The 15,825-nt window shown below is 39.3% G+C and overlaps 1 protein-coding gene across 2 annotated transcripts in view; it reads right to left on the reverse strand.

Annotated features, from left to right (window-relative positions):
• The window catches only part of ADCY1 (adenylate cyclase 1), a 206,066-nt gene that overhangs the window by 19,083 nt on the left and 171,158 nt on the right, over window positions 1-15,825 (reverse strand). For both annotated transcript variants that reach the window (XM_067550338.1, XM_067550337.1), the window contains exons 13-17: window positions 14,033-14,289; window positions 12,971-13,097; window positions 2,586-2,702; window positions 645-791; window positions 122-220 (exon numbers count right to left, since the gene is read on the reverse strand). In XM_067550338.1, coding sequence (XP_067406439.1) covers window positions 122-220; window positions 645-791; window positions 2,586-2,702; window positions 12,971-13,097; window positions 14,033-14,289 — 747 coding nt within the window. The remainder of the gene's footprint in view (window positions 1-121; window positions 221-644; window positions 792-2,585; window positions 2,703-12,970; window positions 13,098-14,032; window positions 14,290-15,825) is intronic.

Consider the following 15,825-nt stretch of genomic DNA (forward strand, 5'->3'; position numbering starts at 1 on the left):
TTTGGCCTCAGACTCTAACAAATAAACACTCCACAAGTTATTTGTTCAGTTGGAGACTGAATTAGCATCATTTGCACATGGAGTTCACCGAGTCTTTCATTATACTTTGAGACCAGCTTACCTTAGTTCCTGTAGTTGGTACAAGTCCTACAGCTGCCATATATGTACTGCCAATTGTCTTGATCTTTTCTATGTCCTTATAATATTCTTTGTCCATAAGCTTTGTTTAAAACATAAAACTGTTAAACATTACATAATATTTTAGACAACAAACCATAGTTATCAGATGACATGTGCATATTAAAGTTGATAAACCACTTCACTCTTTATAGGCCCAGTCCTGCTCCCATTCAAGAGAGTGGCAATATTCTCTGTGGCTTCCATGGGAGCTGCATCAGACATAAATGTTTTTAAGGACATTTGGGGCCAGATTTTATAAGATATTTAAACATGTAAAGAGGCATATAGGTGTCTAATTGGATCTACAAAAAGCACCTAGGCACCTAACTCCCACTGAAATCAGGTGTTTACAAAGTCACATTATTAGATAGTCCAAACTAAGATGAATTTTCCACAAATAATCTTGAATTGTCAGAAGTCTGGTGGACTCAATAAAATCAAATGACAGAGAGTTTAGATCTTACCTCATCAAAATCAGCAATAATTTCATTTAAGAGGCGTAAACACTCCACTCCCATGTTATTGCCATCCAGTTCAATGTAGAAATCGTTGAAATTTGGGATGGAAGCGAACATCACTCCCACTTGTGAATATGACTGGTAATAAAGGTCCTGCAATTTTTGAATGATACGGGTTTTTAAAACTAGAGATTGATATAAACAGGCAGTATCATGCCTGTGATTTCTTGAGCTCAGACTTACTTTTGTTAAGGAGAAATTCCATAATGTTTACCAAGCTCTGGCCTACAAATAAAATAGGTCATGGAACATTGTTTTATTTCCCATGACAAATCCCCTCCCCTGGGAGGTGCAGTGGGCATGAGATGCAGCACAAGCAATGCAATTTTGCTGTGCAAGATGGGGCAGGATTTAGAGAACTCATAGAAGTTTGCAATCTTGAGAGATGGGAGCTTGGAGCAGGGTGTGAGATGAAAGCAAAGAAAAACTGTGCACGTTCATTGGCCATTCTCACCTGTAAAAGAGGAGCAACTGATGCTTTCCAGGCTACTGCAGCATTGAAGATGCTGTAGCCACTACAGAGTAGCTCTCCTACCAAAGAGCAACCTGAAGAAGGAAGGGACAATCCTTCCTGAGACAACCCTAAAGATCTTCCCAGAACACAGCCTCAATACTCTGGCTGCATGTTGGGTGAAGGACTTGACCCTATATGTAATATGTTGTATGTGTTTATTTGCTCCACTGTCTTCTCACTGTGAAACAAATACAGTTCACGCATACACAGCATACATAAAAAAAATAATTATAAGGATTCAGTCCAGGCCTCTCTTGAGGCTGGGACAGGCAGGGTATAGGCAGCAGAAGTACTGTTGGAACCCTGCTGCCTGCGGGAATGCTGCTCCTTTCTCCATTCAGTCAATGCATGCAGTATGAGCCTAGCAGTGCGGCTGACCAGATGGGGAAGGGCAAGGCCTTGGCCTTACGCTCACACTGGCCAGAACTAATGGCCAAGCTGGGGCCATTAGTTCTGCCCATAGCTTTATCATCTTCCCCCACACTCACGTCTTCCTACAGATGTGCAATGGAGGTGTGGGGGGTGGGTAAGGAGCTCTCTGCATAACCCCCCTCCAGGGAAGCTGCATTGGAGCAACCATAATTTAGCCTTAAACATTTTTATGAATTTCATATTTACTATTTAACATAATGGAATGCTGAGCTCAGACTGGGCCTTCTAGATGCTATAACAACACTACCAGGAATAATTCATAGTGTCATTAGTTGGTCAACTGGTGCATCCCCTGCATTACTACACAATTTAATTACTCTCACACTCTTCCCTTAACAAATAGGTGCCTAGCTATTATCATTTGAATCTCAAGTATCCCCGATCATTGTGTTTCCACAATATCCGGTAGCAGTTTGTTCCACTGCCCAAGCTTTGAGATTCATTTTCTTGCTCTAAGTTACTAGTATCCTTCTTGGATGTGCTGAATTCCCTATTTTGACTTTTAAATGTATGTATTAGAAATGAGGCACATTTCAAGGACCTGAGTGGCTTAGCTGGAAGTGTCTGATTTTTCACAACATATTCTGTTCAGAACCAAACTGATCTCAGTGGAAGATTGTAATAAATTCCGATCTATTGATTTGATTGAAAAAAAAAATTGGTTATTTGCATGTAGGCATTCATCTGCATTGATATGGAATGACCTCATTCACCTGAACAGTGTTGGACTCAAGTCCTTCAGAAGAGGCAAATGCTTCCCAGAGAAAGGGAAAATAACTCTGACCAGATGTCTGACAATGGCTTTTACCTAAACTATTCACTTTAATGAGTATGAAATGTAAATGTTCAAGCTTTTAAGAAAATATATACTTTTCCTGACCTGGAAGTCACACACAAATCATGCATATCAGTATGTGCTTATGCTTTTTCCATGGCCTTACCATGTTCCTTGGATTAGACATAAGAAAGTGCTGTGCAACATGTGCTGGCAAGAGATTGAAGAGAATTCTTTTATTATCCAGCTTTACCCTCTCCATATCATCTCTCTCTTCTTCTGCCTAAGGGTGAAAGGGGGAAAAGGTCTTTAAAATTACTGTGTTCTATAATGAGCATGAAATTAATTCAGATTATCAAATTGCTTTTTCTGGCTCCAGGCTTTTAAAATCAGATTGCATTGCAGAATAATAAATATCACCCTATATTACAGTTGCATGATTCATCTGCTTTTAACATAGAGGACAAAACCCGGAACTCCTTATTAGGGCAAACTCCCACTAAAGTCTGTGGGCCAACTTCTGTTCGTAGGCCTTGATTCAAAGTCCACTGAAGTCTCCTATTGACTTCAATGGGCTTTTGATCAGGCCCTTGATTATAGGTGTAATTTTTTGTTGACTTATTTGCAAAGTCAGCAAATGATGGAGGGCCATATTCTCAGGTATTATAAATCATTATATGTGAACTAATGTCAATGGTGGATTTACACCATCTAAGAATCTAGTCTAAAATTTTCCAGTGTCTTTTTACACGTAGAACTTCTCACTCTATATATTGCAAATCTGTTTGCCCTTCTGACAAAGGCTATGCACATACTGACTAACATGGAGTGTGGCCTTGTACACATTTGCCTGGGAAGAAAATCAGCAATTTATCTCCCATATATATACAATCTTATGATTAGATGAAAAGTTCTCATGAAAAGTCTTCCCTTTAAGGAGAAAAGCAATTTTTGTTGTTTTTGATTAAAAGTTGAATTTTTCCGTGGACACTCCCTCCATTTTTTGATCATCTCTACCCAACAGTCATTGTTCAAATATACAGATGGCTTTGCTTAGCAGCCTTTTTATGCACAGCATACTCTGAAGTTCTTGACATTCTTTAAAGACACAGAAAAAGAATGCTGAAAAAAACTGATTTCTTCATGATGACCTCTTTGGGAATTATCATCCCCTTTGGAAATATGCATTCAGCTTCTGCACTAATTTGGACTGCAAGAATGTATTATAATTTATTCTGGATACCATACTGAAACTGAGCCCTCAAGTGACTATGAATGCAATTTGCAGTCCAACCAAAGTCTCTGTTTTCCATCTGTGAAGTATTTTCTTGACACGTTTTAATGAGTTCACACTCTGCTTTCTCAAAACAGCCTCACCTTATCCTATTTTACAGATGCAAACACTATGTTTCTTTATCATTATCTACAAGCATTTGAACAGGTGAACTATGACAATCTGCAGCAATATTGGTGGAGTCTGAGTATTTTAATAGTAAAAACAAGACGCTTTCCTTGAACTGCAGATCTAAACTGAGCTGTATAAATGCTGGTTTGTGTTACATTTCAATGCATGAAGCTATGGTTCTGAGAACAGCAACGGGAGTCCTATACTCCCAAATTCTTACTCTGACTATCTGTGGGCCTCATCAAATGCTTCTATTCTCTCATCTTTAATTTCTGGGAGCATGATGAGGATTAGTTAGAAATGGTCTGATTTTTGAGGTGTGGAGTATGTGCAGATCCCACTGAAGTCAGTGGGTGCTGCTGAGAGCTCAGCATTTTTGAAGATCAGACCACTTATTTAGGTGCCCTTGTATGGATTTAGAAGCATAATTTTAGGTGACTATTTTTTAAGGCCAACATTTTCAAAAATAGGAATCTATGAAATCCAGATAAACTCTTGTAGGTCAGTATGGTAGCATTATGCAAGAGGTTGGATTATATTATCATAATGGTGCTCTCTGGCCTTAAAATCTATAGAAGGATACTTGTTAGCTAGCCAAGTCTTTACCAGAATCAAAATGTGAATGATAAACAAGAAATACCTATCAATAAACCAGAATACAAAAATGTATAAGTAGTTAAATGTGAGGAATTTCCCATGTAACCATCAGGTAAATGTTTTGTAGTGATGTGCACACCATCGCATAAGACAGATGTAATGTTCTTTTTTGGGAGTGCCTTCAGTTTTGGTCTTCTTTCTTGTTAGCATTTATTAGGATCAAGATACCTTGAAATGTTGAATATGCACAGTTAGATATTTGCCACACACAGCAAACCGCAGGTGTTATCATAGAACTATGTATGAAGCAAAATGGCCTCCAGATTAACATTAACAGAATAATAGTATACCCAATTCTTCCAGTCATGTAGTAGATGTGTAGAGACATATGGTCAAGTCAGAGTAGTGTAATAGTAGGGCTGGGTAAGTGGAGTAGAAAATTTGAAGCACTGCATGGATATTAATGCCATTCAGTCACTGTTTGCTGGACATCTGAGGCAGGGGTGCATAATTATTCCTCTAACTCTGACTTGTCCAGTCTTAAGCCAAACCTCCCACTCCTTCACAAAATAATTAAGAAAGTACTTATCACCAAATTCCATATCAACCTGTGATATCAGCCAACAATCTGGAGGCCTCATCATCAGGATTCAGATCGGGGCACAGCAGAGACAGCTCTAGTGGCACTAAAAATGCCCTTGTCATGGCCATGGCCATGGGCAAGATCTCCATGCTCATATTGCTGGATCTCTCTGTAGTGTTTGACACATTGGACCACAAGGTACTAACACACCTACATGACGCAACAGGAGTAGATAGCCCAGCACTACGGTGCCTCCAACCACTCCTCTCCAAATGTCCTCTGTGATGCTGCCTGGATTAGTGGTGACCATTTATAATATTATTTAATAACAAAATGACCAAATTGCAATGTTTCTTACCAGATATGCCATGCCAGGTACCCTTAGAAAACTTATAATTTGCTAAGTATGATAATATTGTTTATGTGTCATATTTGTATTGTAAGTCCTGGATATGTGTGATATATCTGTATCCAAAAACTTGTGCTATGCTACTGCGTTACACGCCCCCGGGCAGATTAGTGTCAGCATTGATGACTCATCGAGAACCTTTACCTTTAAAATGAGCTCAGTGAGAGAAGCCAGGGTTGCATCTATCAGTCATCAGAACATTAAAGGGACATGCTTGTGGTCGGGGGACTCCACGTGCCTTTCATGGCCCATGTGCTGTGAGCTTGTGTTTGAAACAAGCCACATGGCAGACGGGAGACTATAAAATGAAGCTTCATCATCTCCACCTTCTCTTCATTCCTGTTTCCTACCTCTGGATCAACTCATCATCTACAACTGAAACTGTGAAACAAAGAACTGAGACCCATCCAGGTACTGGATGTACTCCAGAGGAACTGTAGAAGCTTGCAAACTCCACAATTCTGCTGGGAATCTGATATATATGGACTTTAAAGTCATTTGTGTGTATCTGATTGCTTTGATCATTTAACATCTCTCTTCTTATTTGTTTCTTTCCTTTTATAATAAGCGTTAGTTTTATATATTAAAGGATTGGCTGGCAGCGTGGTATTTTGGGTAAGATCCAAACCTATACTGACTGGCAATGTGGATGGCTCTTTGGCAGATCAGGAGAACATTTTGGTAAAGGGAATAAATATTGAATAACTTATCTCTTTACTGGACCCAGTTGCTGATAGAGAGCCAGAAACTGAAATGCAATAAAGGGGGCTGTGTAACTTCTTGTTTTAGCTTCTTGGTAACCAGTGTGGGAAATCAGGATCACTGTTTGTGACTGGTCAGAGAATCTAACTTCAGTGTTACCAACCAGTTTTGGGACAATCTGCTCTCCTTTTGCAGCCTGTGCTGACCTTGGCATTTTCAGGTCCGCTATCCTAGGCACAGACAGGTTACATCCTCAGCTGTGGGGTCTTGCAGTGACCCATACTATTCCTGCTTATCTTCAATATCTACATGAAACCACTGGGAGAGATAGTGAGATGCTGTAGGTTCATCTCCAAGAAGATGCTGATGACGCTTAACTATATTTCTCTATCAGTGCAACCACTGCTACTAAAATGTCAGAATGACTAAAATAAATTAGTTCTTGGATGAAGAGCAGCTGCTCAAGCTGACTCCGGCAAAACCAAAGTGATGCTGGTTGGAAAGGGGAAATGCTTCCAAGAACCAGCACTGGCCAAGACGATGTCTTCACCTCTCACCAGTCATGCAGACCCCATTAGTCAAAGAGGTGCAAAGCCTCTGGGTCTTGTTTGACTTTTCACTACATTTGGATGACCAAGTAGCATGAGTTTCCAAAAATGCCTTCATTCACACCCAGATTGCTACAAAATTTCATCCCTTCCTCTCCAATGAGAACCTCCAAGCTGGATTACCGTAACTCACTGAATATGATGACAATGCACAGACTCCAGCTGGTACAGAATGCAGCAACTTGCCTTCTCCATGGCTTAGCCACTGTGAATCAATCAGGCCTGTGATCAAGACTCATCAATGGCTCCATCAGCCTCCGATGCCAGCTTAAAGCTTTGGTCCTAATTTTCAAACCAATTAATGGATCAAGCCACAGCTACATCAAAGACTAATTTTCGATCTATGAACTCCCATGATATCTGGGACAATGCAGATCACAAACTCCTGGAGGGAAGTGTGTGAGACGCATTCCTTGTCATGGGGATCCAGCTATGGAACAATCTTCCAGAGGAGATAAGGTGGATCCAAAGCCTGACTATCTTTAGGAAATGCTGCAAAGCATTCCTCTTTGAGAAAGAGTTTCCAATATAAGTGATACTTGCAATATGAACCCTCCCTACTATTCTGAAACTCCTACCAACTCCAAAACTGTAAACACCACCCCACACCCACAAAAACACAGAAACCTTACCCTGTGTAATGCTTTGATCCAGAGAAGGACAGGTGCCAGAGACTCCATGCAGTCCACTCTGGACTTTGCTATTGTTATTGATTTTACACGGAAGGCACTCAGATATAGGGTGATGAGCAGCAGTATACAACCCTAAAATAGATAGCAGAGCTAGGGGACTGCTGGTCATGCACTATTAGTTCTGCCTGTGTTGGGCCCAAGCAGAAGGGAGTGTTTCAGATCATGTACTGTCTCTTACCCCAACCAGACAGTGGCTATGGGGAACAGAACTTCCCCAAGCCCCAAGAGAAAGGGAAGTGAAGAAATCCACAGGTTCTCTCCTTTCTTTATGCCTTGTTAGGGAAGAGGACTAAAAAATGCTGCTGCTGCTGGTTCCCCTCCGTGGGCTCTGGAGAGCCTTCCTCCTTAAACCTCTTAAGGCAGTGCTCATATTCATCTCCATGAAAGTCAGCAGGGAGGAGAGAGAAGTTCTCCTTGCCTCAGTGGCAACTGCAGTCTTCTTACCTGGTACTAAGGAATGAAGATATTCCATATCTCAAAGTGAGGTAAGGAACGATGTCCTTTGACTTTCCTCAGATGTGATAACTCCAGTACTCCCTTTCTCAGGTGTCTGAGGTGAGGGGAGTGAGGCAGTCACTGGTTCCCTTATGGACCCCCTTGTTCTTCAGGGAGATGGAAATGATGGCTCTGGCTCCCCTTTTTGGGCCTCCTGAAGAGGGTAGCAAAGTCTCCTGCTGCCCCCCACCCCATGTACCTGAGATGAAAAGATCTGGCTGGGCCCTTTCCCTGCCCAAAGAGGGGCTGAGAAAAAATAAAAAATGGTTAGGTCTGCAGAGGACGAAGGGATGATATTTGCATTCAGGGACTGAATATTATCCATATAGTTCAACACCTGAATATCATCTAAACAGTGGGCTGTGTGCCTCCTGTTTCTACTGGCTGGCTCAGGATAGCTGCCAGAATGCTGTTTATATGATAAGTATTGGCTCCAAGAGCAAAGTAGATTATTGAGAAAAAGCATGAGACAGGAACTCAATAAGAATAGCAATAGGAAAAGTAACTGCCATATGGACCAGAGGTAGTCATAGCATTTTGAGAATTCAAAATTGCAATATTATAAACCAGGACTTTTTTTTCCTCGATAAAGGTAAACAATTCTCTGATGACATGTTTTCTAATGTCAACATGATACCTGGATATACTTACCTGTATTACATAGTTGCATAAAAAACTAAGGCAAAGAGGGAGTAAAGTCCCTTTATCAAATAAACATTGTGTACAAGTACTGACAAATTCTAAAGTTCTATATTATAGAGATGATCTGAAATGTTGTATGAGTCCCCACGTGATTAGTTAATAGACCAGAAAGAATCCACTTTGGTAAGATAACTGACTGACTCAAACTTATCACATGAGGTTTCACCATCTGAAAATATGTCAAAAATAAATTGGGCTACCACTGTTCCTTTACCAATACATTCATATCACCTGAAGAGGGCACTAAAATCACAAGAAAGAGACAGTGTATCAATAAACAATTTTTGTGAACATGGAATACACAGGGCCAGGTTTTCAGCATTACTTATATAAAAACTTTGAAATTCTGACTTACAGACGGTAAAACTGCAATTAGAACACAGCTTCTACCTTAGAAAATTATTATTGGGTGACATTCTAGTATTCCCTAAATAGTGCAACTAAAGAAACAATCATAAAGTAATATTATCCTTATTTTCCTTCCCAGAAACATAGGTAATCGTTAGAGGTGGGCAAACCTCCCCATCTGAGAATATTAACTTCTTTTTCAGGTTTTTGATATTTTAACTAATTTGTTCATTATGTGTAACAATTTGTTGAATCTTTTGTATGAGTACATTTTGTGACTGCTCACAAACTGTTAAAGTACTCACGCGAGTATTTGCTATTCACACTTTTGATTAGTCATATAACACACATGACAGCTGTTTGAAAACTTTGTCCAAACTTTTTTTGATGACAAATCATGTTTTGAGAAAATGGAAATTTTTCTGAGAACTTTTTGTGTTTTGGTTTCCTTTAAACTTTTTTCTCCCCAGAAAATAAAATACATTTTACCAGCTCTATGCTGACTACTATGAACAGAAAATACTCATACAAATACTTTAACTGTTGGTTGCAATCACAAAGTTTGTTCATACACATGATTTGGCATATTATTATTATATGCATGTTATTTCTGTTCCTTGGTTACATCACCTGAAACTTTGTGAACTATCTTCACTTCTTTTTGACACAAATTTTGTTTCTTGATTTACTTAATTTTGGCTGCAGGTCCAAAATTTGGTTTCCTCAAACAAGACTTCTCGGTGTCACAACTGGAGCTATGCAAGCTCACACAGCTATTGTGATAATGGGTTTAGAGAAATATCATGTTACTCCTTTCTTAGCTCATATTATGAATTGTTTACCCAGTTCCAATGATTACCTATGTTTACTAGAAATTACCAAAATAGAAGCTTACCACTTTACTTAATTGCTTCTCTTAGAGAACACTAAAATGTTATTTAACAATATTCACCTTCCCGTTTCTTGGCTGTTTCAGTAACGCTGTTCTCCAAATGAAACTGGCTTAAGCCATTTACATTTGCGTTAGCAGAGGTTTTAAGAGCAGTGGTTATTCAGCAATTCTTGACACGTGGTCTAAGATGAGAAATTCTTCCATGTCTCAGAATATATTTCCTGGTTCTTTGTACACACACTGAATTTAAATTCACCTTTGCCTCCCCCTCTCAGCCCAAACTCAACTGTATGAAGGAAATGGGAGTTTTATGTGAGTTTTGCCAGCTTGTAGAGAGCAGAATTGAACCCTTAGTGGTGAAAAAAGCACAAGCTTTTCATTTGCGTCATTTGGTCATATTTGTAAATGTATGCAGGCACCTAAAGATGCAGCTAGGCTCCTAGTGTAATTTCTGAAAGTGCCTAGCCATCTGACTTCCGTCAGTGCATAGGTACCTAACTTCCATAGGAACTTAGAACAGCTAACTTCAACTTCCAATGGGAATTAAGCGCTCAACATTTTTGAAAATCCCACTAGGTGTCTATCTGTATCTTTAAGAGCGTAAATACGTCAAAAAACCTGTTCCTGGGTCCTCAGTGAGACCATGGTAACTTCCTAGGACACCATTTTCAAACCTCCATCTTTAAGACTCAGGTATTTAATTGACAGATTAGTCTTCTGTTTGTGGAATTTGCATGATCTAATAAGACTAGAATGTGATCAGTCAGAAAACAAAGAAAAACAGGGACCAAATCCCTAGCACCTGTCACTCCCATTGAAGTCAATTAGAGCTGTGGATGCTCTACATCTTTCAGGATTTGGGCCAGAACTGTATTTCTGGATTTTCCATGGATTTTCCATTTTTATACATATTAATCAGTGGTGGATAGTCATCTTATAAGGTGACATATATGTTTGCCATACTCTGTATCAGCTGTTAACTCTGTACAGTATTATGGCTAATGATGAAAATCAGGCCGAGATATTACAGCGATGAACACTATAGAAATTACTAAGACACATACACTATCCAAATGAATAAGTAATAAACACTCTGGGTTTTGACCTAATATCATTTTGAATATTTAAAATCTATCCAAAATGTTAACAGGAAATATCTACAATTTATACCAGCCTTCAGATAGTAGAAAGATTATAAGCAACTAATTGTTTCATCTTGATATGCTTATTAACAGTGGTGCTGCTCTCTGGACACCTCGGTGATGTTTAAAACATGGTTTTATTAGGATTAGATTGCCATACAGCATGGGATAGGCAGGATGCTGTTTATAACTCAGGGGCAATCAGTAGGCGCAGTGTTACTTATTGGTACAAGTGTAAATAAACAAAACATTGAACAAAAAGAAAATCCTTCACACTGCAGTCTGTCACAAATGAGACTACTCACGTGGGTAAGGTTTTACAGGATCAGCCTCATAGCGAGCCTGGATAAAGCTAAGCAAAATGAAAGACAGTGCAAATTGTATTTTGGTTGTAGTGAAACTCCACCTGTAGAGTTTTGTCATTACATCCCCACTTTGTCATTATTTGTGATTTCTTTGCCACTTTGAATGTAATAGGAGGCTGCAGAATACACCCACTTTGCAAAACACTTATAAGACGTTATCCAAATAAAAGTTTGGAGTAATACAGCCAGCAGAGTCAGCACCACCTCTGGGAGCAATGATCCCCCATAGTGGCTCTGAGGCTGCCTACCCAGGCTCAGGAGTGATTCTAGAAGAAAGGGGGCCTGGCCAGGGTGCCCCTATCCCTAGAAAACTTCAGCTTCTGAATGGTTTCTAGAGGCCATGGGCTTCTGGGGATATGTCTCCAACATCAAGGAAGCACATGAAACTCCTGTTTCAAACCACCACTATGCACCAGCCTACATGGGGCCAATTGCTACAATTCTGTTCATACACCTCAGACCAAATGCTGTGATAATTTACACCCTGTGCAATCCAATTACCATTGCATTCAGAGGGCAGAGTGGAGGGTCAGCACAGAATTTGGCCTCCAGGATATATAGGAGCATTGGAATTGTCATTCTGGATCAGACCCGATGTTCACCTACTTCAGCACCCTCTCTCTAACAGTGGCCATTACTAGATGCTTCAGAGGAAGGTGCAAAAGCCCTGTAGTAAGCAGATGTGGGATATTCTGCTCCCACGTTAGGATTCAATCTGATCTTGGACAGAAATTGGCTTAAGAACAAGGTTTAATATCACTTTCAATTTTTTTGTCATCATTATGATAATTATGGATATTCTTATTTTCCATGTAAGGGTATGTCTTCACTAACAGCAACAAATTTGGCGCTGCCAGGTCAATTCTCCGGGATTGATTGAGTGGAAGTGGAGACCCACTCAATTGATCTGGAAGTTGACCGAATAAATCCATCCCCTGAAAAAGAGTAACGCTGTGTCGAGGGTAGGGCATTTCCTATCGGTGCAGTGTAGTGGGGATGTCACACTATTTAGAATTTAGGAAGTTAATGGGAGATACGCAAGCTACTTTACTCTGCATATCTCCCATTGACTGCCACCAAATTTCACGGTAAGTGTAGACCAGACCTATATGTCCAAGCCCTTTGAATTTTGCCAAGTTCTTGGCCTCAACAACTTCTTGTGAAAATAAGTTCTGCACTCTAATTAATCCTTTGTGGAAAAGAATTTCTTTTTATCAGTTTCTAATTTGCCACTTTTTATTGTAATTGAATGCCGTTCCACCCCATTATGTCATTAGACAAGGTAAGCAGAAGCTTTTGATCTACCTTCTGTATGCCAACTCTATAACACCATTTAGTCGAGTACATTCCTTAATCTGAAATTCCCAATATAGATAAAGTTACTCTAATTTTGATGTACTACTGTAAGACATTAACGCATATCAGAGTCAGTTCTCGGAGGAAAAATATTTTGCAGTTGGAAAGAAAATAATGGATTCCTTTGCTGGTGAGCCACAATAAATATGGAGTTTTTTTCTGCCTAGCCAATGTGTAAAATATTAATGGACAGCACACAAAATAATTAGACAACATTTTGTGTGTGTGTTTTGGAAAGAAAAATAAGTGCCTTGCCTGCACAGCCCAGAGGTAGTCCAGACGTAATTTCAAGTCCACCTGCCTGGAATGAAGTGCCAAAGCACAGGAAAACAGCAAAATGGCTAATATAGGTTCATAGCCACGCATATAAAAGGAGCCACCCCTTTAAAAAAAAAGAAAGGACAAGTTAATACAGATGTTTTTAAGCAAAAACCTTACTCTAAATTCTCAAAAGTGACTAGTGGTTTGGGATGCCACACTTGAGACACTCTGAAAGGGTATGATTGTCAAAGTGCTGAGAACACAACCTCTGAAAATCAGTATCCTTTAAAGTTAGGCACGCAGAAATGGAAGTACCCAAAACCACAAGCCCTTTCTCGAAATGCAGGCCCTCATTTGCAAATAATGTCGAGCGCACACGCAGACACTTCTGTAAGTATGATCACTGTATCATGCCCCAAAACAAAGTGTGTCCAAATTCTTGAAGTTCTTACCCATTTAGAGCATAAATGTAAATCATATGCACCATGCACTATTGTGGCAATTGTGCATAGCTTTGTTTAAAGATGGTATTAAAGTGAGGCATGCTTTTTAAAAAAATCTCTGACATTCCTAAAAAACAGCTATTTCTTTTGACTTGGGGAGAAGAGAAGATGAGAGGAGCTGGTGGAATATGAAGGGTTCGTGCTTTAGCAAAAAGTTTTCTTTTTTACAATCGGTGCAGCCACTCACCGTGCTATGCTATCATAACATTATTTCAGCATTTTAATTACACATTATGGCTTCATTCACTGCTCTGTTAACACCATTTTTACACCAGTGAGTGTGACTCCAAAGAAATCAACTATGTTACACCAGGATAAAACTGGTGTAATGCAATGGGGAATCAGGCCATAGCTGTTAATTCACAAAAGCAGATATCCCACTCATTAACATTACCACAATGACCAGATCCTCTTAGGAAATGCTGAGAACCCTCAATATCTGGCCCTAATACCGTACTGGAATGTTTTAGGACAATAGTAGTAAAATGGAGTTGGGAATGTTTTGGATCATACATAATAAAACTTTTTTTTTTAAACTTTGCAGTGTACTTACCCTACTGCTTTTCTGTATCCGCTGAGTTCCAGAACAACTATATACAAAATAGTAACAAAAAGCAGGAGGATCATTTTTGGCAAGGAAGAAACACGTAAAAATATTGCCAGGGTAAGAGTCCCCACAACGCAGGAAAGGAAAGCATAATGGGCTGTATCACATGGAAGTTCATTCATTGTTTTATTCGTTCCACCAGGAGAAATGATAACTATGGAACTGCTGGAATTTGTACTCCATATCCAAGGCATGCAGCCAACCTGGGAAAAACAACAGAGTTTAAAATGAAACACTTCATCAAAAGTTCAGTAGCTCTTGGGCCTTGTTACAGCCCTCTTCCCTCAATCAGACTTCAAGCCAGAAAGAGACCTCATGTCTCCTGACTCCTAGCCTTGTCTCTTAACAAGACTAATCTTCCTCTCCTAGCACATTTCCACCTCTACTTGAGGCAGGAGTCATGATCCCAGTCCACTAAATAAAAGTGAAGGTAGAGAATTCAAGTCTGAACATAGTTAAAAAACCCTCTCCCTTTTCAGTGCTCAAAGAAGAAAAGGGCCCAAGAAAATACCTAGTTTCTAAAATTAAAAAGTATTTTAATATCCATATACATGACTGTCTTTTCTAGAATAGTTCTCAAACACATCAGAGGAAGCAGCATGTTGCTTATACATACACCCTCAAAATTCTACCAAGTCATAGTTGTAAAACAATATTAAAATCTCTGATGGAAGAGAAGAGGTATATAACTATTCTCCATCTAGGGATCTAATAATGAATTATGTCAATAACCATAACATTTAAACAAGACAGATATGAATAAGCAGGGAAATCAGGATCCCTATCCTTTAATTATCTGTGGATCTCTATTTCCCTTTTCTCTCTAATCTAACAATCATTAGTTGGCACTCATCCTCCAGCTGGGAGGAAGCATGATCAAATTTTCCAAAGCTGATGTCAGGGACACATCCCAATTTCAACAGCCTGAAAAGTGAGGAATCCCAAGTACATGATCGAGTCCCAGCATTTTTGTGATTATAATCACACATCAGCTTTTATTTTACGCCATTGGGGAGGACAGGGGTTAACATCCAATGGAAGAGTCTGGTGGTAATATGGTTTTTAGGAGGACATCAATATTACTAGGCACCTACACATAAGCTCCACCTGTACTCTTCTTCTATTTTGTAATCTATTATTAGCCTTTTAAAAAAATTAAATACAGATAATGAAATTTTATAGTGTGCCATAAAATCAGTGACAGTCTGAAGGTTATGCGGTATATTTTATAGGCAGTTACAATCATTTAAGAAGATGAGACATAAGATAAAATATGAGATAAATACTTAAAAGCTAATATCGTGGAACAAAATCAGAATGAGGGAAGGAAAAAAATTAACACAATTTTGTTCAACCACTTACTTAAAACAGTCAACATCTGAAAACGTAGGAACATACAAGAGCTTTGTAATGATATGCAACTCATCCAGGAAAACACCATCTGCTCTGTAACTAACAAGGGTGAAACTTCAACACCTACAATCTGATCATGGGTAATTCTAGAGTGGTTTTTGCAGGAACTTATAACTTCCACTGATTAAACAGCTCCCTTAAACATTTGAAAGGTTACAGGTTATTGTAAAGTGTAAAACTACATATATGAGATGCAGCATGGTGTCGTGAACACTGACTTGCTCTGTGGCCTTGGACATCACAATCTCTGTATCTCACTTTTCTCATGTGTTAAACAGGGATAACATTTATTTCACAGGGATGGAGAAGTGAGCCTTTTATTAAGT

The sequence above is a fragment of the Emydura macquarii genome, unplaced genomic scaffold (assembly GCF_026122565.2).
Source record: "Emydura macquarii macquarii isolate MOO-44397 ecotype Brisbane River unplaced genomic scaffold, CSIRO-AGI_Emac_v2 contig_1263, whole genome shotgun sequence".
Classification (NCBI taxonomy): domain Eukaryota; kingdom Metazoa; phylum Chordata; order Testudines; family Chelidae; genus Emydura; species Emydura macquarii.